Here is a 22,674-nt window from a genome sequence, read left to right as displayed (position 1 = left end):
TGACCTCAAATGCCATACACAGCATCTCCTTTTGATTGGCAGGTTTGAGCTGAGGAAAATATAGTTTAAGCAAATTAATTTTGTGTCGGGCGATGCACCTTGTTGGGAAACAAATACTACATCGCCGATCTCGAGCATCTCCATTCATGTCACCCATTCATGTTTGTACAAGTTCCATGTTCCATGATCGCAAATGCCTGGCAGGTCAAGTTTGTTTAGGCTTTCTACCAACTGGCCAAATACAAATGAGACCGCAATAATTTAAAGATGTTGACAAGAAATGTGGCAACGATTCCTATTTCAAAGAGAGCAGCTGCAGATGAGAAGTTAGTGCACCCACTTGCTTGGTTGTCAGGTTGAGTCTGTCTAGTTTCTGTCTACACAGGACATTTGAACTCAAGATTCAAGATTTTTATTCGTCACATACAAAATTATAAATATCATATATAACCAGCAGTGACTCTGAGTCAGTACCTCATTAACAGGAAAAGGCAGTTTACTGTCGGGGATTTGTCATAGTGTAGCATCACTGATTATGAGTTCTAGATCTCGCGTATGGTAATCAGGGTTAATTTAAAAAAATATATATATATTTTTTTAGTTCGGCTACTTTCTTGTTAAACTGTGTTCTTTTATATTTATTTTAGTGTTTTGCAGGATCCGTATTCACTGACGGAAGTGCTAAAATAAACACGAGTTTAAGAGTTAAATCAGGTGTGTTAGATGAGTGAGACAATGTTTTGCTGCTCGAGGACAGTTTTGAAAACCATTTCAGAGACATGTTCTTATGACTCATATAAAATATATTACGTGCATCCACCGTGTTAAGGCAGCTTTAATCGCCTTTTTGGTTACTCCATGACTTAACTGAACATGCAATTGCATGCACACAGTTTATTTCCGCCTTTGATGTGAAAGGATACAAGCTACAGTGCGTGCCAGTGCCTTTGTGTGTGCAACTGAAGATTACGCGCTGCGAGCCCATACTGTTTCCGCACTCGTTTGACTCGTGCCTGATGCTGAAGTGGAGCATGGGGCTGAAATGTCCCATATATATATATATATATATATATATATATATATATATATATATGTATATATGTGTGTGTGTATGTATGTATGTGTGTGTGTGTGTGTGTGTGTATGTGTATATATATATATATATATATATATATATATATATATATATATATATATATATATATATATATATATATATATATATATATATATATATACACATACACATATACATATACGACCATTCTGTTTTTGCATCAAATTTCCAAATTATACAATCTAGTTAGATTAAAAACTGTTGCATGTATGAAGCATCCTTGTTTGGCTCTTGATTAAAATGCTGTGGTTGCATCTAATTTTAAATGGAAAGCGCACAGAAAAAGTCTTATTTTGTTTAAACAAAGATATTTATTTTATTTGTGTTACTTATTTGATTTGGGGCTTGTTTTAAAATTTAAATTTAGTTTTGTTATTTACATTATATTAAATTTTTGTCATTTAGCAGACACTTTTATCCAAAGCAAATGAGGACAAGAGAAGCAATTGAAACAACCATAACGCAATCATATGCAAGTGTAGTAGTATATTATTATTAGAGGTGGGCATAGATTATTATTTTTTTTAATTAAGCTTAATCTCACTGTGATCTTGAAATTAATCTAGATTGATCTAGATTAAAATGGTTCATTCAAATTCTGCTGAAGGCATTCAGAATATGTGTGTTACCCAAATAAAATTGTCAAACAGTAAGTCTTTGAGAAGGGGTTTATCAAGCTAGGTGGTGCATTAGAAAAGGGGCTCATCTCCTGTTTTCAAAAGGCATCACAAAGTGCTTGAAAAAGCTGTAAACTAATTCCACATTGAACAAGGTGCAAACAACCTTATGCCTGTTTCACACCAATGTTTAAGTTTTTTTCAAGTTTGTAGGTGTCAAGGTACAGAAACCAAATAATTAAATGCAAAAAAACACCTTCAACATTTCTCACATTATTACAGTTTTGCTATATATATCAAAAAATATATCTGATGTCTGAATAATTTTTGGTTTGACTGTTAAAACTACAAAGAAATTCAGTCAAGAGCAGTGAGTGATTTTCATTTTCATTTTCTTTGATTAACATTACAGCAGCCAGTTGCTAAATTATGCGCGGTCACTTTAAGAGACGATGGAACGCATCCAATATAATATACATCCCATTTTTTTCCTCAACTGTTTACTTTCACTAAAGAAATAACTGACAGTTTTTTCGAGCATAATTTCCAAGGTGGATATTTTGACACATTTTGTATGTCTTTGTCGTCACAAGAGCAAAAATAAGCAAATTCGATGTTCAAGTGTTTTGAGAGGCCTGTCTCTTCGCAGAAGAAAGCTCGGTTCAGTGTCGCTGTCCGTGATACGCCTCTCTCTCTCTCTCTCTCTCTCTCTCTCAGCACCGAACACAGCGCGCGAGTATGCTTTAATGTTTAAATCGACAAGCGGTAAGGCGTAAAAACATGTGAAAAAGATAAGCTTTCATGACGATGCGCAGCAGTGGCCCGTCAACTGTCCTGAGCATCTTTTTAGGCTGTGCTCAGCCAGGGCGGTTATATAAAATATCAAGGTGAAAGTCATCATAGCTTACTTAGTAATTACCCAGCTCCCAACCCAACTTTGAGAATAGATCAACGGCGATATTTTTTTTATCGCCCGATAAGAGTCTCTCGTTAACGCAGCACGTTAACGCCGATAACGGCCCACCACTAATTATTATAGTGTTATATTTCAATTTCACAAAGAAACGTGCAGCATTTTGTCCAAACTATATTAAAAGGACACATTTAATTTATAAATTGTCTTAAATCTTTTTTTCTAAAATAATTTGAAAAAACTCTTGTGAATCGAATGGAATCGTGAAATCATGAAATCAAAATCATAAATCGAATTGTTAGTTGACTGAATCATTACATCCCTATCCATTACCATCTCGGTGGTAAAAATCTGCCTCCATCACAGCCCTATACAGGAGGCCTTTGTTCACCTCCCCAAGATGTGTGAGACACTTTTTTTTAATTTTATTTATTCTTTTTTTTTTTATTGATGGCCTTTTAATTTAACTTCTTTTGGACTGATGCATGCAACGCCCCCTGAGTGCCATGAAACAACTTGAAAGATCAAAGACTATTTTTTTATATAAATCTGACTGGATTCATCTTAAAGAAGAAAGTCACTGACACCTAGAATGACTTGAGGGTGAGTAATTAATGGGCTAATTAAATTTTTTGGATGAAATAACCCTTTAAATAATGTCTAAATATTCTATTTGTTAGATGTAAGTTGATAGACTGGAGTTGTGTCAATTGCTTTGCTGTGCGTTTATCAACTGTTTAAACTCTCATTCTGATGGTACCCATTCACTGCACAGGATCCATTAGTAAACAAATTATGTGATGTTAAATTTCTCTAAACCTGTTCCAAAGAAGAAACAAACACACTTACATCTCAAATGGCTTGAGTTTAAGCACATTTTTAGTGAATTTTCATTTTTGGGTGAACTAAGTGCAGATGTTTTCTCCAGTATTGGAATAGGTAAATTCCATCTTTCGTTCTCGAAACTAAAGTCAAAGGATCATGCTGTCCATTCATATCTGTTTTCATCACACTGATCAGGGGAGCTTTGCCTCGTGACTGATCATAGTTCTTATGTTTCATAACAAAGCTGTCTTTCCATAGGCTGCTATATTTTGCAACATCAGGCAGTGGAAGGAGCATGATGTGGATTACAGAAATGAATGTCTAGTCTAGTGAGTTTATGGTTAACCTCACTTTCCGTCTGTGGTCCTTGAGTCAGATGACTGTTGTAATGTATACTTACTCAAAGCTCATGCCTTGTCTGCTTCAAATCATTTTAAAACTATAATTTGTATTAATTGGTTCACTTCTTAATAGGCTGTGAATTAGAGACCCAGAAAACCAGACTGTGATGGTAGACAGTAGTTTTTAAATGTTAATTTAGCCATCCCTATTGTATAATAAGCAGTATTAAAACATTTTTTTTTGCTAAAGATTAAATTTAACCAGTTTACAGAATTGTCTGTTTTCATTAACTTTATGTAGATTTTAGAAAGGATAATTAAAATAAAAAATAGGAGAGCTAAGCATGCACATTTAAATGCCTATATATGCATGCAATATTGAATGCAGTGTTATTTTATTAATGTTTCTATACTATATATATATATATATATATATATATATATATATATATATATATATATATATATATATATATGTATATGTATGTGTGTGTGTGTGTGTGTTTGTGTGTGTTGAATTTTCTATTATTTTTATGTATTCAGTTAATTTTAGTGATTTGTTGTTGCTTCTGTCACTTTTATTATTTAATAGTATTTAGGAATAATTGTTTGAGTAAATAATTTAGGATTAATTGTTAATTAACTTATTTGAAAAGTTTAAAAAATCTTTTGCAAATATTGTACTTGTGAATCTAGTGAATTTTGCATGTGAAAATTCAAAAAAAAATTCATGTGAAAACTTTGTCACTTTGATGTACACGATAAATATTTATCGTGCACCCGTAACGCACACTTCTCATTGAGTATAGGTCCGCATAATGGGGGAATGACCATGTGTCGAGGTTGGCACAGTAGCACCCATATCCATCATTCAGCAGACATAACCCTCAGGGCCTTCTGAAGCAACTGCTCATTAATCAGAATCAGGATCAGCTTTCTGAACAAGATAATAGCAGCTGTAGTCTTTCTCTGGCTTAAGCAGGAAGAGACCATGACCTCGCAATGAGACTGGATTGTTTTCTTGTCACCAACAGTAGTACTTGTTTTACCCTTGATTAATATTGTAATTTCCTTCACAAAGGCTGTCATTGTTTTATTCATATGGCAGGAAGACTGTACATAGAGCACTGAGTTTCTTTGTGTTCCTGTCTCCTTTTTAAATATTACTGATGAACTAACTCTTCTATCATAGTCTCTGAGATGCTATATGGAATAAAAGCCGAACATATACAAATAAAGATTTCCTTTAAATGTGCCTACAAATAATTATAAAAAACCAAACGGGCATATATAAAGTTCCAGAAAATTGGTCTTTTAATAATCATCTAATAAACGTAGCCCTATTAGAACATTTAATGGGAAATGGGTCTTGATGTTCCCTTTCTAGTGCCCCTGAGCTTTCTCTCACACAGTCCTTGTGTTGTCCGAGAGCAGAACTTCCCTGTAGACCCTCCTGCTTTCTCTCTGAGTCATAGCTGACTCTGTTGCATAAGTTCAGGGGCTGACATCATTGTTAAAGACCCAGAACTGGGGTTGGAAGGCAGTGTGAACCGGTGTGGGGCCTCAAATCTCCCCCTGCACTTGGATGAGGAGCAGCTGGGGCTCCTGAGGTGTGGCCCTCACTGTTGAGAAAAGATTGTGAAAAAAGCTCCTCTGTATGTACTGTAACACAGGCACCTGGTTTTTGTATTTTGCTTGTAAACGTTGTAGGCTATAGCTTGGTGTGTGTGCCTTTGTATTAGTTTCTCCACTGAAAGATTTTGCCTATACATAACTTGGGAAATTTATAGAGAAGATTTTAAACAGCAGAGAAATGCATAAAATGTGGGCATGTGCAGATTAATAATCACAGACTAAGATGTTTAACAACACTAAATATATTATCAATAGTGTTTGAGAAATTAATAGTCATTCATGGCATAAATAAAGTGCACATTTTAAAAAATGCGTTTTAAAGAGGTTACTTAATGTTTTCACCAAAAGGGCAGCGCACTGACTTGTTGCGCTGTGGATGTCCCAAATTTGAGTCGAGGACCTTTCCTGACGCCCCCACCCCCCCTCTCTTGCACTTCGCTTCCTGTCTAATATATTGTCCTATCCTAATAAAGGCATAAATGCCAAAAATACATCTTGTAAAAAATGAGAGAGGATATTTGTATTTTTTTTCCTCCTTATAATATAATGATTTTTATAAATAGTAGGCCATTAATAGGCTTTTTTTTTGCCACATGTGCTTTAGATCTTTGGTGTAAACACCACATTTGCATGTGAAATAACATGCGGCACTTAAATTGCAACCTGTGGATTTCCTGTCAGGTTTATAGTTTTAGCTGCTGTGACATGTTCACAATAATCTGTGATTAAAATGTCCACATATTGCAAAGGTTGGACTGAAATTGATCAGGAATCTTGTGAAAAATAACGTTATGATTCTTCAGAAGAAAGTGCAGAGCTGTAGGTGCTACACACAGCCAGCAACAGTGCAAAGCTTAACCATCTTTTATTAGGAATAAAAGTATTTCCCCAGATTTCTGAATACCCAACAGGACTTGCTGATGTGTAAATGTTCATTTGTCTAACATTTTAAAGTTCAAAAGTACAAGGTGTGTGCAGTTTAGTTTCTATTTTACACTGGGGAGGAAGTTTTCAGTTTTGAAAGTTGAGTTTACAGTATGTTTTCATAATAATTCAAGTTCAAGGAAAATTTTATTTCTCATGATATGACCCCTTTAAAGCTTAAGGATGGAGGGCATGTTTTCTTAGCTGAGAGAGAACGGATGTGTCACAATTATGAGTTGAGAACATCTCTGACTCACTGCGAAGGATAAACACACACATGCACATGAGCTCCTGACCATGGACAGGCTTGGCATCATATTTACACACCGACATACCTTCAGATGCAAACAGTTAAAAACTTATATTTAGTGCTCACATGAGGATCCCAGATGTGTTGATCACTCACAATGTTCTCTGACAGTTGGACACACAATCCTGAAAGTATTCTGGTAAAAACACTCGGTTTCTAAGGCCTAATGAAGACATTGTCTGCTAATGGAAGCCACAATTGTTATTGCCTTTGTGTTTTTTGATTGTTTAAATGTATATGTGTCACAGTAGAAAAATAACATCCATTTAGAGGTTAGGATGGTTCATATCTTTTTGTTTTTCATGCCCTCATTCCCTTTGCAGCCGTTGGGACTTCATTTGAAGACAACAGTGCTTTTATATTGATTCTTTATGTGCATCATCAGCTGTTTGGCTGCTTGCTTATTCACTCTAAGATGCATTGAGGAGGTTTACATTTATGCAATTGCATTTGTTTAAAACATTGTTGCCCACGTGATGGAAGTTAACAACTCCAGACAGTTGTTAAACTATGTGTGGTTTGCAAATTGCATTTGGTTAGTCTCTTAACATGGAATATGCAGGCACAGTTGTGTCAGTTTTTTTCCTGGCTGGATAGTGTAGCCCTTTTTTGCTCTGAGCAAAATCATTCGAATTTGGCAGATAGTCAGCAGTAATTTCATTAGCGGAACTTTTACATGGATGATTTTTGTTTCTGTTATTTATTGGAGCTGGAAGTAAATGATGCCAGTGAAATCAGTAAGCCAAGAAATACAAAAATGCGAATGAGATCCTTTATTGCCATTTTTTTGATCTAAGTTTTTATTGCATTCACCTAAGGTTATAGTAATCCCTGGACGTCATGAGGACACACTTAAAAACAAATGCCAGCACACTTTAGACACACACATCTTGTTTCTGGTTGTCTTCTGCATGCTGTGTTGTGGATGTATTTGTCTTTCCAAAATGCAACTCTGTTTTTCATATCTATTTGTATATTTGAGTTGATGATATGATTTATATGGCCTTGTCAGCTGCAAACTATTGCCTCTGCAAATGGCACTAAACTTCCTTAGCACAGTATATGTCACAGAGGAAAAGAGGCAAGAGGCTGTTTTTTTTTTTGTTTTTTTTTTGCAGAGGTGATGGGTTCAGCCTGTGCTTGAGCGAGAGAAAGAGAGCGAACATGATTTTTCAATTAAGCCTTCCCTCAGAATTTTCTTCGTAACAGTGCAAAAAGCCAGATCTGGAGGGAGATCAAACCTCCACCCATGTTAAAACCATGTTAAATTGCATACACACACACACGCACACATTTTTATATAGAGTAATGGAGAACCACCCCATCATGTTTAAAATCGTACTCTTACTTCAACATTCATTTGTTAGATGTAGGACATGTAAGCTAGTATTCACACACAGTGAATTTTGGATTATGGTGGTGCTAGTGAGTGATTTGTCGTGATCTACTAGGTCTAATATGCATACTGGCTTGCATGATTTACTGCGTTTTCACTAGAAGACCAGAATGTGCAAATGCATGTGTCAAATGCACACATTGGCAACAGAATCACCATTGGCCAAATATTTTGCTACATAAGAATTAACTTTCAGTCATCCCGTAAAACTGTACATCTGTCCTTCTTTTTCAGCATCAGCAATATTGTCCATCTTGTGGATGTTCTGGGAACTAAAGTTCACTTAAAGTGGTAACTGATTGTCTTTTCCAACTTAAAATCTATATACATTTATATTTGTGTATAAAGCAATATATTATGATAATTTGTTTGTTGAATTATTATTTATTTTTTTAGCTCCTGTTCTGTAATGTCTATGTGTAGACATAGTCTCAGAAAAATATTTGCAGGAATCTCATTTTACATTATATCTTCAGATTTGAAATGGAAACTCACGAGACATGTGACTTTCAACCCATTAATTTTCTAGATTGCTCCAGGACTAATTTCATGTATTTTTATATAAAATGTAAAAAAAAAATTCAGTGTGGTAAAAAAAAAAAAAAAATTCAGGGCGCTTCAGTGTCTATAACTTTTTATATTTTTGAGCATTATCAAATCTGGTTGATAAAAAGTGAAGCCCAAATGGTCTTCTTTCCAAAGACACCAAAATGATGTGTGTAACAAATAGGGGTGCTCCGTCAGGTGCGTCATTCCATCAGGTGCGTGATTTCACAATAAGTAGCCTGGCACAAAACTTTGTTGCATTTGCAAGTCATTTATTTGTTGATTTACATACATACCTTCAATTGTGTTTCTTTAAAACAACCAGTTCCTTGCTACTTGACATTCAAGGTATTCACGTATAAAGTTTGTAAAAACCTGCAATCTGTACATGCAAATTATATTTATTTATTTATTCATTCATTTGTGTATGTAAATTGTGTAGTTATTTAAATATATCTGTACCCATGCAGTGCCCACTTTGACATCTTAAAGTATGAGAGATATGCATTCTCTTATAGTCTAATACTTTTTCATTACATTGAAATTTATTCAGTATGGTCTCAGACTTTTGGACCCTGCTATGTGCGAGTAATTTTCCAAGCAAACTAAAACACCAGTCAGAACACTATAATTTGGTAAAACATATCATCCTGACTTTAATTGACCGGTTTGACACTAGAGTTGCTCAAATGTGTATAGGAAATGGGGCACTTTTCTAAATGTGTGCCTAGGAAATGAGGCACATTTTTGTTACAGTTTTACTTGAGATCACTGACTTTTCTTTTCAGTGGTGCTTATCAAAAGTTTAGGCATTATCTTTGCAATATATCTGTCAGACATAATGCAGTAATGGAGAGATAAGTCTCCATGGTTTATTTGATGGATGGAGTGGTAGAGATAGAAAAAATGCCTGAGGAAAGACATAGAAAGAGGACGGGAGGATACAAATGTCTTTTTCACACATTCTCTTCGCCTTTAGAAAGGCATTCACCCAGATACCCAGGGACACTGTTAGTCTGATTCTGCCCCCCACTGTCTATAATAATGTCAAGCTATAGTTTACCTGACTTAAGCTTGTAGAAGAAAAGGTTGCAAACATTAAGCTTGAAACATTAGTGGGTTGGGAAAAAACAATAATTATTCCCCTCTTAAGAGGAATAATTATTAATCATATAAGTAGATTCAAGACTACTTTTGTTTATTTCTTGTCAAGCCTAAAATCTGATTCTTAATGTGACCCATAATTAATATTATTTTTTTATTAACATAATTTGGTATTTAAGCACTAATTAAAATTGGTAATAATAAATATGGGTCAGCTGATAAATGCTGGTAATTCTCACCAAGTAGAATATCAATTACACTGTCTATTCAACTGATTTTTTTTGTCATAGTCTAATAATTGTCCAGTTATTATTGTCAAAAAGCAAAAAAAAAAAAAAAGGAAGATACAGATGTCCTTATGAATAAAGAGTCTACACTCATTGTGTAGGCAGGCAGTTGTCCATGTTATTTATATGAAATGTTTTCCTACCGTGACCTACTTCGTACCCTCATTAAAAGTTTTTCATCATGATTTATGTTTCTATCAACACTGCAGCACTCTAATGAACTGTTAGCTCCATTCATTTGAGTTCTTGATGAGTTGGCCAGCTTTTCGTTATCCTTTTGTGCCTATGGTTTGGGGGTGGCCATTGTAACTTTGTTACAATGTAACCATTTGTCCACTGTCTGTATTTGGGTACTGTACTTGATTTTCTTCCAGATTTACTTTCTTGCTCCTTACCAGTCATAAAGTGTTATCTTAAAGAAAAAAAAACCCTGTGGTAGTAAAGCTTCTCTGGTGTGAAACCACATGGTTTTGGGTTCATGTCACGTGTTTCTCAGTTCACTGGGCTGTCCAGTCCTTCTCAGACCATCCCATTTGGCATGCCTGTCTCTACAGTGACTTCTTCCCAGTCTTTGCAGGATGGATCGTCTTTCTGTCAGTTGCATGGTCTAAAGGCTCCTAGATAGGAGAAAGAAATGCTAAAGGGAGAAATCATGTTGAGAGGTAAAGTATTTTGGCTCAATGTATAGTATCTTTCTGTTTGTCATGTGCAGATTTATTTCTTATGCTGATAAAGCTTATCCAGAATTCTCTATCTTGGGCTGTTTGGTCTATATTTTAGCTCTCACAATAAGAGTCTGTGTTCATGTATATTTGCACTTTCTGCCTGGAGTCTGGTTTCTTTTTGTTTAGCATGTCAGAGAGGATTAAGAAATACATTAAAGAGCCTCATCTGGTTTTGCCCATTTTAATGAGGCATATACAAGCATGTTTGTTTCTCTTTTTTCTCTGTGATAAAGTGTGTGTGTGTGTGTGTGTGAAGGAGGTTGGGGAATTGTTCCCTCTCTCCCATAAATATGCATCCTCTGCCAAACTTGCTTTGCCTAATCATAGATTTCTATTTTTTCTCAGTAACACTGAGAAACTTGATTCAGGGCTCCAAGGTTGCTGCAAAAATACATTGCCATTAGTAGTTTGAATCATTTGAAACCTTTTTGAGCCACAAAAGTAAAGCTGAATAACAGTTAATATCATAGCGCTGATGAGTGACTTCTACTGTATGTAGCTACATTTTTAAAGCCTGTTTTCATGCACAAACAAGGTGTTGATTACGGAGTGGTTGAGTGTTTGTGTTTGTTGCATTGAAATAGTTTTGCTCATTTTTGTTATTTCTGGTTATTTACTAGTTGGATAAAGCATGTTCAAGCACTGTAGTTATTGGACTGAAAATAAAAAATGTTCTGTGGACAATGACGCATCACATTCTCATTATCTTTAATAGCAGCTTGTCGAAGTGTTAAGACAAATTCAAATGAGTGTGGAAAACTGGACTCCTCTGTCTCTTGGATTTTACACAGTTGAATAGTCCTCATCAGTTGAATTTCTATTTGATGGCATCTAGCCTACGTAAAATCAAACATGCATTTACTTATCCAAATGAGGACATTCTGTATACTTTTATGTAGTTTAATGTGCTTCGTAACATAAATTACAGGAAATCGTTATTTCTCTTATTGAGGGTGTCCCCAAAAGAAAGTTCTGCCCACAAACATTGAGTTGTAAAATGCTGGATAAACTAAAGGCTGTTGACTAATTCAGTCCAAAGTTAAGTTTCCTCAAAGGTTACTGATGAATTGTTTACTTAGCTTAATTGCAATAAGTGTATTATGAGCGCAATAGGGAAATGGAAAGGAAATATTTGTAGGCTAAATGATTGTGTGTGTGAGGGTTTGAGAAGGGACACTAGGTGGAGCTCTGATCTCTTTCAGGAGCTCAGCACAGGTGAGGGTCTTGGCTTTTTTTTCACTGTTTCTCTTTGTGTAATTTGTGTGACGTGTGTCTCTCTCTCAAACATTTATTTGCTGTTCTTCTTTACTCCTCACTCTTACACAGAATCCAGTAATCTTAAACAGCCATGATCTGTTTTATCTTACCCTGACACCTAGACTCCGTCCTGCACACTGTCATCATGTAATCTCCAGAGATCCCTCTTTGGGTTTAGTGTACACAGCACATTGGTTTTGTTTAGAGAGGAAACAACTTGGATATCTCTCTTTCACCTTCTTTTTTTTTTTTTACAGCAGTAAGTTCCAATCTAGTGATTTAGATTATATGTCGGCCAGGACAATCAGTCAGCCAATATTTTTCCTCCGTGATTTTTTTTTTCTTGGCTCTAAATCAAAGAATCCTGACAAAAAGTATCCTGGTCTCAACAAAAACAATAATAAATGTTTCTTTGGCACCAGTAAGGATCATGTGGCACTGAAGACTGGAGTAATGGTTGCTGAGAATTCAGCTTTGCCATCACAGAAAAACATTTCATTTTATAATTTTATCTAAATTTTTGATAAAAATAAATGCTTGTATGGTAAGCAGCATAAGAGGCACATTCAAAAATCTTGCCGATCACAAACACAGGAGACACATTTGATTTGTTTGCACGTATTCTGAAACTTCTATTCACTTAATTCAAAATTTCAAATGGTTATGCAGATAATACTATTTCATATAATTTAATATGTGAATGTGATCTCTTGTGTGTTATTTTCTTCTAGACTCCTTATAAAACCTTGTATCCCTGCAATGTTACAATCCATTCTTATATTAGAGTGATCTGCATTCATGCTTTAGCTCACCAACACATCACATCAGTGTGTCAAACTTCACTTAGTCCTTGTCCTTTCATGTCACAGGATCACATATCCACTACTCTCCTCCCTGCCAATCTGTGAGGCCTGCTATGGCATGACTGTGGTGGGAAAGCACCGTGCTATATTTGAAAGCCTCTGATGTCTGTCTTCACATGAAGCTTTAGCTGCCGCACAGTACTCCTGTAGAGGGGGTATGATTGACAGTGAAGGGGAGATTGTGTGTGTGTGTGTGTGTGTGTGTGTGTGTGCCAGTATTACTGTCCTCCCCTCTTCCTGTTGCTTGTTCGCTCTCTGACCTTCTCCAGAGCCGATACATCTCTTTGGAAGAGCAGCGAATACATCTGTCCTGAGTTCTACTCTGTATTTAACCCTTTCATGATTTGAAATGCAGTGAAAGTAGTCCACTTTCCCCAGTGAGACACATCTGATACAAGCATTACTGCTACAGTAAGTTATTTGGACACATTGTCTTTTTCATTTTTTCATTCTCGTATTTATTCTGTTATTTAAAGTTGTTGATAGTTTCAGAAAGGTGAAATATGAATAAGCATGTAATTTGAATGCACTCTGTGTCCTCTTTAGCCTGTGATTTAGTCTGTGTATGTTAACTGAACTCAGAATCCCAGTATATCTGGTTTCTTACTGTAAGTAAAGTGGGTCAGTATCAGTGACTGAGAGTTCAGAGAGACTATGCAGTGTCCATTAAGGCTGAGTGATCCTTGATATGAGACAGACATGGAAAGACAGTGACAGAAAGTGCTTAAATAGACTGCTGAACTAAGTGGTATTGAATCCTAAAGAGCATTTGTTGCCTCCCATTCCTGACGAATTCCTTAAACTCTTAATGACTCATTCTTACTATTCTAGGAAAATCGTGTGTACAGTATTCATTGATCTGCTTGGAGTTGCTTTGAAAGCTTTTTAACATCATAGTAGAATGATGAATATAGAATAAGTTTTAAAACCAAGTAATGTATACAGATGTTTGCATAACATTATGCCTGTTTCGATACCTTCATCTGATCCTAGATTTGTCCTTTACTACTTATGATATTGCTGTTCAGTTCGGCTTTTTGGTGGAAAGAATAAAAATAGGGTCTGAAGGAGTGGCTAAAAGAGTAGATTTATTTTAAAATGTCCCTTTTTGTCAATTTTGTCAACTAATGACATTTTTACGGAGCCCTGCACATTACTTTCAAACAAAAATATATTTATTGTGGCCACAAATGAAGAATTTTCCTGCTGGTTTTATTCTTTTATTATTTAATTTATTTAAATGTAATATTTAATTGATAAAAAATAAATATATATTTTTTTTGTTAAACCATAGCTAACAAATAAAAATGTTTCCATTACTTATTAATTTGCTAATTTCCTTGTTTTATTAAATTATGGCCTTGTTGTACTTATCAGTTCCCTCATTTTAATTTAATGTAAACTAAGCAAATTGGTAAAATAAAAAGAAGTTTATTCATGTAAGTTTCAAACATAACCATAGTGTTTTTCTGAGCACTTTCTGTTGCCGAGTTGTTCATCCTTTAATGGTGTGTGTGGGCACGAAGCCTAAATAACGAAGCCTCATGCTCAACAGCTGTCCAGTGACCCCACCTGCTCTCTCTCCATCACTTTGACCAAAATAGACCCCCACAAATGGCAGATACACATTACAAACAATATTTTCTGTACAACATGAGGTCAGAAGAGGAAATTAGGCTTTTATGCTTGAATCCATATGCAGTCAGATGTGATTAGGACGTGAAAACGCATTTTGTACTGCTGGATAAGCTTTTAAGCTATGTAAATATTTTAACTCCATTTTCACACCAAAATATCATTTTCCACTGGATGAGTATTTGTGTCTGTAGTCCTTAATAGTATGACCGGCTTACGTGTTTGCTGTAAATTAACTAGCCCAATGCTAAATATACTCGCTCTAGCTTTAGCTAAGCTTAACTGGCTAACAATGACTTATTATCTGGCTTAAGGATGAATTTCTGTGCTTTCTGTCACTGCATAATAAAATTCACATTCGTCACGGCAGAGTGTTTAGCTCAGAGCATTATAATACCGAAGACTAAAAACATCTGAACACATTTGTTTTCAAAAGAGATTGAACACGCGGAATGGAACAGAACATGGGACTCTTGAGATGCTTTTTAGAAAGTTGAACTGTTTTTAAGTTGACGCAGCATCTTAAATGTCAAAGACATAATGCATTAGATTTTTGTGAAAATCATAATACTTTTTTCAGGATTCCTTGATAAATAGAAGGTTCAAATGAATGGCATTTATTTCAAATATAAATCTTTTGTAACAATTAACGTCTTTTAGTGTCACTTTTGGTCAATTTAATACATCATTGCTAAATAAAAGTATAAAAATAAACACATCTTACTGACTTCAAACATTTGAACAGTAGTGCCCTTATAGCAACAATCAGAAAATACTTTTTGTGTGCGTTAATATTGTGCTCTGTTTATGTACATACTGGCACTTGTTTATGTTTTCTTTAAGCTGGGATTGAAAGCCATGGCTAAATCTGTTGGCTTTCTTTAGAAGGTGACTTGTCATTGGTGCCCTAGATACTCAGTAAGGGTTATGCACTGGGTGCGCACACAACCTCCTAGTGCTTTCAGCATAAAGGTACAGTCACATCATTGACACAGCCCAGCCATTCAGACAAGGGAAAGAGAAAAGCAGTGACCCAGAGTCAGCCACTCAGAAAGCACATTCCCTTTTTAGGACAGCGGTAGGGCAGTGTGTGTGTGTGTGTGTGTGTGTGTGTCCGTGTGTGTGTCTGTGTGAGTGAGTGAGTGGTAATTTTAGGTAAATGTAATGTGGAATGAGTGGACAGTTTTCTGACCTTGTCCTGCTGCATACTAAGGTGACCAACGAGTGGTTGAAACAGGACTCCATGATCGTTTACCAGTCCCTCTCAATCTCGGGAATTTGATAATATATCAAGCACTGTAGTCATACTGGTTAAATGGAGCAGAATGCTGCTACGGGTCATCAGTTCATTCTTCTGTTACAATCTGAGATTTCATTCTGCTACATCAGTTACGTGGGTGAAGCATTGATTCACTGATGTAGTGTGATTCCTTTTGCATATTATTGACATTCTGCTTCAGGCTCTGCATATTAATATAAATGGAATCTTAGGCTTTAAATGAGGAACGTATATAAAAATGTGAATTGATTAGTTTAACCTTTTTGTTTGAGTCTTATTACAGCAACTTAATATGGCATCCACAAAATAAGCTACCTTGGATCTGTAGAATGTGGTACGTCAACTCTGAATGTAGCAGATCAAATTTTATATTTATATTTCTGAGGCCCAGTGCTCCTGGAAACCCAACTCTCATAGTATAACCTGAGTAAATACAAAATACAGTTTTGAAAATAATGTTTCCATTTATTAAGGGAAAAAAGCAGTCCAAATCTGCCTGGCACTACGTGAAAAAGTAATTGTCCCCAACTGGTTGTGCCATCCTTTGCAGCAACAACTGCAATCAAGCATGCGTTAACTGGCAATGAGTCGTTCACATCTCTGTGGCGGAATTGTGGCTCGCTCTTCTTTGCAGAATTGTTTTAATTCAGCCACATTGGAGGGTTTTCGAGCATGAATGGATTGTTTAAGGTCATGCCATAGCATCTCAGCCATAGCATCTTGAGCCATTCAAAGATGGTCTTGCTTGTATGTTTGGGATCATTGTCCTGCTGAATAACCTAAGTGCGCTTGGTCACAAACTGATGGCCGGACATTCTCCTTCAGGATAGAGTGCAGAATTCCTGTTTCCATCAATTATGGCAAGTCGTTCAGGTCCTGAAGATGCAAAGCAGCCTCAGACCATCACACTTACCACCACCAAGTTTGACTGTTGGTATGATGTTCTTTTTATGAAATGCTGTGTTGGTTTTAGACCAGCTGTAACGGGACGCACATCTTCCAAAAAGTTAAACTTTTGTTGCATCAGTCCACAGAATATTTGCCCAAAAGTCTTGGGGATATTCAAGATATTTTTTTGGCAAATGTGAAATGAGCCTTTGTGTTCTTTCTGGTCAGCAATGGCTTTTGCCTAGGAACTCTCCCATGGATGCCATTTTCGCCCAGTATCTTTCTTGTTGAGTCATGAACACTGACCTTAATTGAGGCAAGTGAGGCTTGCAGTTCTTTAGATGTTGTTCTGGGTTCTTTTATGACCTCCTGGATGAGTCTTCGTTGTGCTCTTGGTGTAATTTTGTTAGGCCAGCCACTCCTGGGAAGGTTCACCACTGTTCCAAGTAGGGGCTGCACAATTAATTGAATTTCTAATCGTGATTACAATTACGGATGCCACAATTATGTAATCGTTCAAAGCGGCAATTAATCATGTTAAATGTTATTCTGCGATCTTAAGATGCGTTTTTCTTCTTTCTACATGTTATCTTAAGGGGTTTTCCCATTGCTTTAAGTTTCAGTATAAGATTTATAATGCCATTCATATTTGTACTTTTTTTTATATAATTTAAAGAAGAAACCAATCCGATGTATAGTTGACATTTTAGGCTTGATACTATAGAAAAGCAGTAAAAGTTTTTCAGTTAGTGTTTTCAGCGCGTTTATTTTCATATAAAAATATATTGTGCAGTTGTTTCAAACAATGGTATAAACATCATTAAATGTAAATTGTAATCGTAAAAACTAATAATTGTAAAATTAATTAATTTCAAGGGAATAATTGACATTTATGATAATTTTTGTCATTATCTTGCAGTCCTGGAGTCCCAAAGCCTTAGAAATGGCTTTATAACCCTTTCCAGACTGATACATGTCAACGATCCGGTTTCTCATCTGTTCTTGAGTTTCTTTAGATCGTGGCATGATGTGTTGCTCTTTAAGAATGCTTCACTTTGTCAGACAGGTTCTTTTTAAGTGATTTTTTGATTCAACAGGTCTGACAGTAATCAGGTGAAATCAGTTCAATTTAACTCTGCTTCCTAAAAAATGTGGTTAATCACAGTTCTTTCATGATTTAACAGGAGGGGGAAATGAATTTTTTCACATGGGGCCAGGTAGGTTTAGACAGCTTTTTTCCCTTGATAGATGAAATCATCATTTAAAAACTGTATTTTGTATTTGCTTGCATTATCTTTGTGTTATATTACAACATGTTTGATGACCTGAATCGTTGAAGTGTGACAAATATGCAAAAAATTTAAAAACAGAAAGGGGGGCTAAAACTTTTTCATGGCACTGTAGCAGATAATTTAGTTGAATTAGAAAACTAAAAGTCAGATTATCGTAAACTCTTTTCCAGGTAGTGTATTTCTGAAATATATATATTTTTTTATCTTTGCAAATATAAAACTAATTTTTAAAAGTGCAAATGCTTCTTTAGGTTGGATGTCGAATCCTTCGATGAAGAAAGTGTTTTCTTTGCTGGAAGGCACAGTTTGCACTGTACAACGTTGTTTGCAATTTCTTCTTTTTAAACAAAATAGCAGCGGAATTTCCATGAAATGAACGCGTTTTTGCAGCAGTGATTCAATCTGCGTCTGAGGAGATTGTAGACAGCTGTTATTTGTGCATGCACCAGCGGGTGGCACACGTGACTTGCGTGAGTCATTAATCAAGCTGCGCTTAATATAGTGTTATTATGCCAAAATACTGATTTATTTAGTTTTAAATGAAACCATTGTAATCCTGAAATTATTCCCCCTTTTTTCAAAATGTAACTATAATCTGATAACTACGTTTTTTGACGTAACTGTAACGGATTACAGTTACTGGATTTTTGTATCCTGATTTCGTAACGCCGTTACATGTATTCCATTACTCCCCAACCCTGTATTTGAACTATCCGGACTTTAATTAGTTGCTAAAAGGATCAGATATTTTCCCCTGGCTTTCCTACATGTTTCCATTTATTTTTAATCTGTTTATTTGCCTTCCCTGGGACATTTTACAGTACTGTTTAAGTGATGATAGATGTTAAAATTCAACAAACCAAAAACGTGGCCAAGTCTCTTTGCTTAGATTTATGAAATGTTTTGGTACAAAGAAAACCATTCTTAGACTAACATGCGATTTTTAAACTCTGGATTTAAGCTTAGACCCACTGCATGGCCATTTGGCTTAATTTGTCTCATAATTCCTCTTTATTTCTGTTTGCTTGAGTTTATTGTCACCATTTACCACTTTAATCCTTATTTACTACTGTAGCGTGCAGATGGTGTTAATCCAAGCCCAGCAGTTTGAGCTGTAAATACTGAACACATGTGCATAAGACCGTGTCATTAGATGGTGTGTTTTGGATCAAGGGATGATGTCATATTTGTGCTATTTGTCATCTGAGAAAGCAAACCAGTCTCAGAGGAACTAGTAGATTACATTATTTTTAATGACAAGGCAGTGCACATGCCCTCATAAGTGTCACGCAGTGATGTCATCTATTTTCGGGCTTTGGTTAGATCCCGACTGGGACTCAAGTGCTGATATTTTAGATATTAGTTCAGTCTCTGGAATGTCTTTGATATCCTAATCATGGTCTGTGATTGAAGGCTGTTCTCCCTCAGACACTGATTGGCACATTGGCACATGTGATTGTCAAGAACAACAGCAGCTGGTTTTCCATGGCCACTTGAGACACTCATTGACACATTCTAGATTTTTGATGGGTCTCAGTCTCAGGGCATCCTTAAGGGCGTTTGTTTGTGTGTCGATGAGTATGATAAGTATTGCAGTGGAAACATTGCAGTCAGGATAATAGGCCAGAAATAGTGCAGGGCAAATGCCATTCTGCATGTACACGAGTGCTTAAATGCTCTGCTTGCTTGAAGGCACAATGAGGTTAAGTTCTCTCTACTGCTGTCTACTCTTCCTTTATTCCACACTGGCCTGTTTCTTATTGTCCAATACCTTGTGAACTTCATACTGCCTCCCTAAGTCATTTTTGTATCCCAGTGGCCATTAAAAAAAAAAAATAATCTTTTAAATATTATTTATAATGTCCATTTATAATACATTCTCACAGCAGCAGAATGTGGTTGTAAGTCTTAGTTTAGGCTAAATATGGTTTATATTTCCATAGTTAACGTTAGGTTGACTGTAAGCCTTTCCTGTGTTATGGATGACGTCTTAGATTGTTTGCCACTATCACAGTATTAGAATAAGGGCTTGACTTCAGTTATTTGTTCATATTAACATTTAGTTCACTCAAAGCTGTTATGTTTACAGGAAAATTCTAGAACATGTTCAATGTCATGAAGGTCCATTCTTAACCCCACCCATGGAAAAACTGTCAATGGGATGCAAGGACATTGTGCAAAAATGGGATTAATTGCTAATTCACATGAAATTGAAGAACATTCCAAAATTTTTAAGTTACTGAAATTGCTCTATTGAAAGTGTGTCAGTCACATCTATAAGTGCAGTTGTCTGTCTTCAAAACTGACCTTGTTAATGCATCTAGATATGACGACTCCTTTTTAAAGGTTAAATAAAATTGTATTAATTAAAAAGCATGTCTAATTAGTTAATCATGAAACTTATACAATATCACATAAATGTATCAAAAGTTTAACAAAAATGACATGTTTAGGGATCTATGGCATGTTTTTTTTTTTCTTTCTTTATATTTTGTTACCAAATTCTGTGTTTTAGTATGTCTTTTTTTATGCATTAAAACAACTTAATTTATTCCAAGTTATTATTACAATAGCCTTAGTGTTATTAAAATTTTCTGGTTATCAAATGAAGGCATAAAACATACATTTTATTAACCTTTTAAGTATTGAAAAATTTCTGGCACAATGCCTTCAAATTAAATTGAACTTTTATTTTGAATTGTTGCCGTGAATGCCTTTTTTAAATTTGATATTATGCTAGTTTTGCTCAAATGAAACTGTAAAGTGCTTATGAAGTGACTGTTGTTTATGTATTTATGTCCTCATTTAGTGAGAGGAAAGATGCAGAAATCACCAAAGGTGAGATGCGAGCTTCAGTATATTAAACGAAACCGTGCGTTTGCATGATTCTTTAACACAGATAAATGCAAAACATGCAAGATTCATATTTAAATTGTCTTTCTGCAGCTAAATGTTTACAGAGACTAGTCCATATTGTGATCTGATTGAAGTGTAATGACCTTCTTTTGATTAATTCAACTAAAAAATGGCGAATACTGTAACATTCCGCGTTATACAGCAAATGCATCGCAGAAATTAGGGCCCTATGTCTGTTAGTTCTTGCACCAAAATATGCATTAAATTGATCAAAAGTGACAGTAGATGCATTTATAATATTTCAGAAGATTTCCATTTCAAATAAATGCTGTTCTTGTGATTTTCACAATATTAAGCTACACTGATAATAGTGAAAACAAGAATGAATGCCATTTTAAAATATTCAAATAGAGAACAGTCAGTTGAAATTATAATAATTATAATAATTTATCTTTACACTTTCATCTTTTCCGCCATAACTCAGCATTCAATGTCTTCCTCACAGATGTGTGACTTTATTACACGAGAATTTCTGCATTTGGCTGCTGGTTTGAATATTTTATCCCATTTGGACCCCGGAGCTAACAGGTGCGCTTGGTCAGAGTCATTCTTTTGAAGCTCATCGTTATTCCAGAGAAGAAACTCAAGCAAGGAAGGTTGTTTTTTCCTACACCACAGGGACCAGGATAGTAAAAATGAAAAATCTAAACCTATTTAACACACAGCATCATCTGTTGATATTGGGAAGACAGAGTGGGAAATACCTGATGAGTCCATAAATCGAATGATTTTTCTACTATACACACGTCGTCAATTTTTTTTGTCTCTCCTTTGAGCACTTAGCACAAAAATATGACTTGGCAAGTTAAGTTCCCCATGGCAGAGATCTTGCTTTTCCACTTTCTTTCTTTCTCTCAGTACCACAGATATGTCATTGCTCAGAGATGACTGGAATCTTACTTTCTCGCCCTTTCAGCTGTCCTAAAAGCTAAACACATATCCACTGTATGCAGCTGCTAGTGCATATAACCGCTACTATCTGACCACCATTGTCTCCCCCCCCCCACCTCTCCATATACATTTCTCTCTCTCCTCTCATCCCCCAGCCTCAGTGTTGTTAATCTGATTAGCAGTGAGCAGCATTAGCACCGGAGTTACCTTGCTAGCATTTAGCAGTAGCCATGCAGACAGCCAAAGGCTCTCCGTCAGCATAGTGTCATAGTGTTGGAGAGATACTGTTCTCCTCCTCCTCTCGCAGCGTTTTTCTCTCTCTCTTTCTCTCCACCTCCCTTCTCTGGCTGTCCCAGGACTGCTGCAGCTAACTCTGCATCACCTTGCAATTCAGACACTGCTGCCTTTCTGCAGTCCTCTCTCACTCTCTCCTATTTTCCTCCTCTCTTTGGTCCTTCACAACCCCCTCCCTCCTTTCCAGTCACTTTCTTTTCTTATCTGTCGTCCACTCCTTATTTTATTTTATCAACATGTACCGGAACCCTTGGATCTCTAACTACATCAACCATGTCAAGTTGTGCCAAGGTAAGTAAATGGCAGTTAAAGAGGGATGGGATGGGTAATGGCCCACCAAATGCTGCTTGGGTTTAAATGGTACTGGAGCCTCCAAGGACCTAAGTACTCAGGACAAGGAACTTGCTGACTCCAAATGAAGAGAATTGAGGCATTATGAAGCAGAATAAGTAATGTGTCTTTTGCATTTTGTGGTTTAGATGCAAATGCTTTCAATAGTTTAAATTCTGCAGATTCTGTCTGTTAGTCAGTTTAAGAAAGTTCAACTTGTGGTATTGCCTTTTAATGGTTTTGTTTTGGTCTGTGCACTTGCGCAACAGCACATGCTTTTTCATTTGTC

General features: G+C 35.9%; 1 protein-coding gene across 20 annotated transcripts in view; it reads left to right on the top strand.

Moving 5' to 3' along the window:
• Positions 1 to 22,674, top strand: part of LOC113111835 (supervillin-like) — a 73,961-nt gene that overhangs the window by 2,738 nt on the left and 48,549 nt on the right. For 6 of the 20 annotated variants that reach the window (XM_026276970.1, XM_026276974.1, XM_026276969.1 and 3 more), the window contains exon 1: positions 22,080 to 22,346. The exons of 1 other annotated variant lie outside the window; for it this stretch is intronic. In XM_026276970.1, the coding sequence (XP_026132755.1) occupies positions 22,292 to 22,346 (55 nt within the window). In that variant the 5' untranslated portion in view covers positions 22,080 to 22,291. Of the gene's footprint in view, positions 1 to 10,588; positions 10,678 to 13,135; positions 13,272 to 22,068; positions 22,347 to 22,674 lie in introns of those variants that run through there. 13 more of the 20 variants (XR_003293367.1, XM_026276971.1, XM_026276967.1 and 10 more) reach the window with 9 other exon arrangements.

Source organism: Carassius auratus, chromosome 12 (genome assembly GCF_003368295.1).
Source record: "Carassius auratus strain Wakin chromosome 12, ASM336829v1, whole genome shotgun sequence".
In the NCBI taxonomy this organism is placed as follows: domain Eukaryota; kingdom Metazoa; phylum Chordata; class Actinopteri; order Cypriniformes; family Cyprinidae; genus Carassius; species Carassius auratus.
This window is presented reverse-complemented; position numbering and strand designations above follow the sequence as displayed.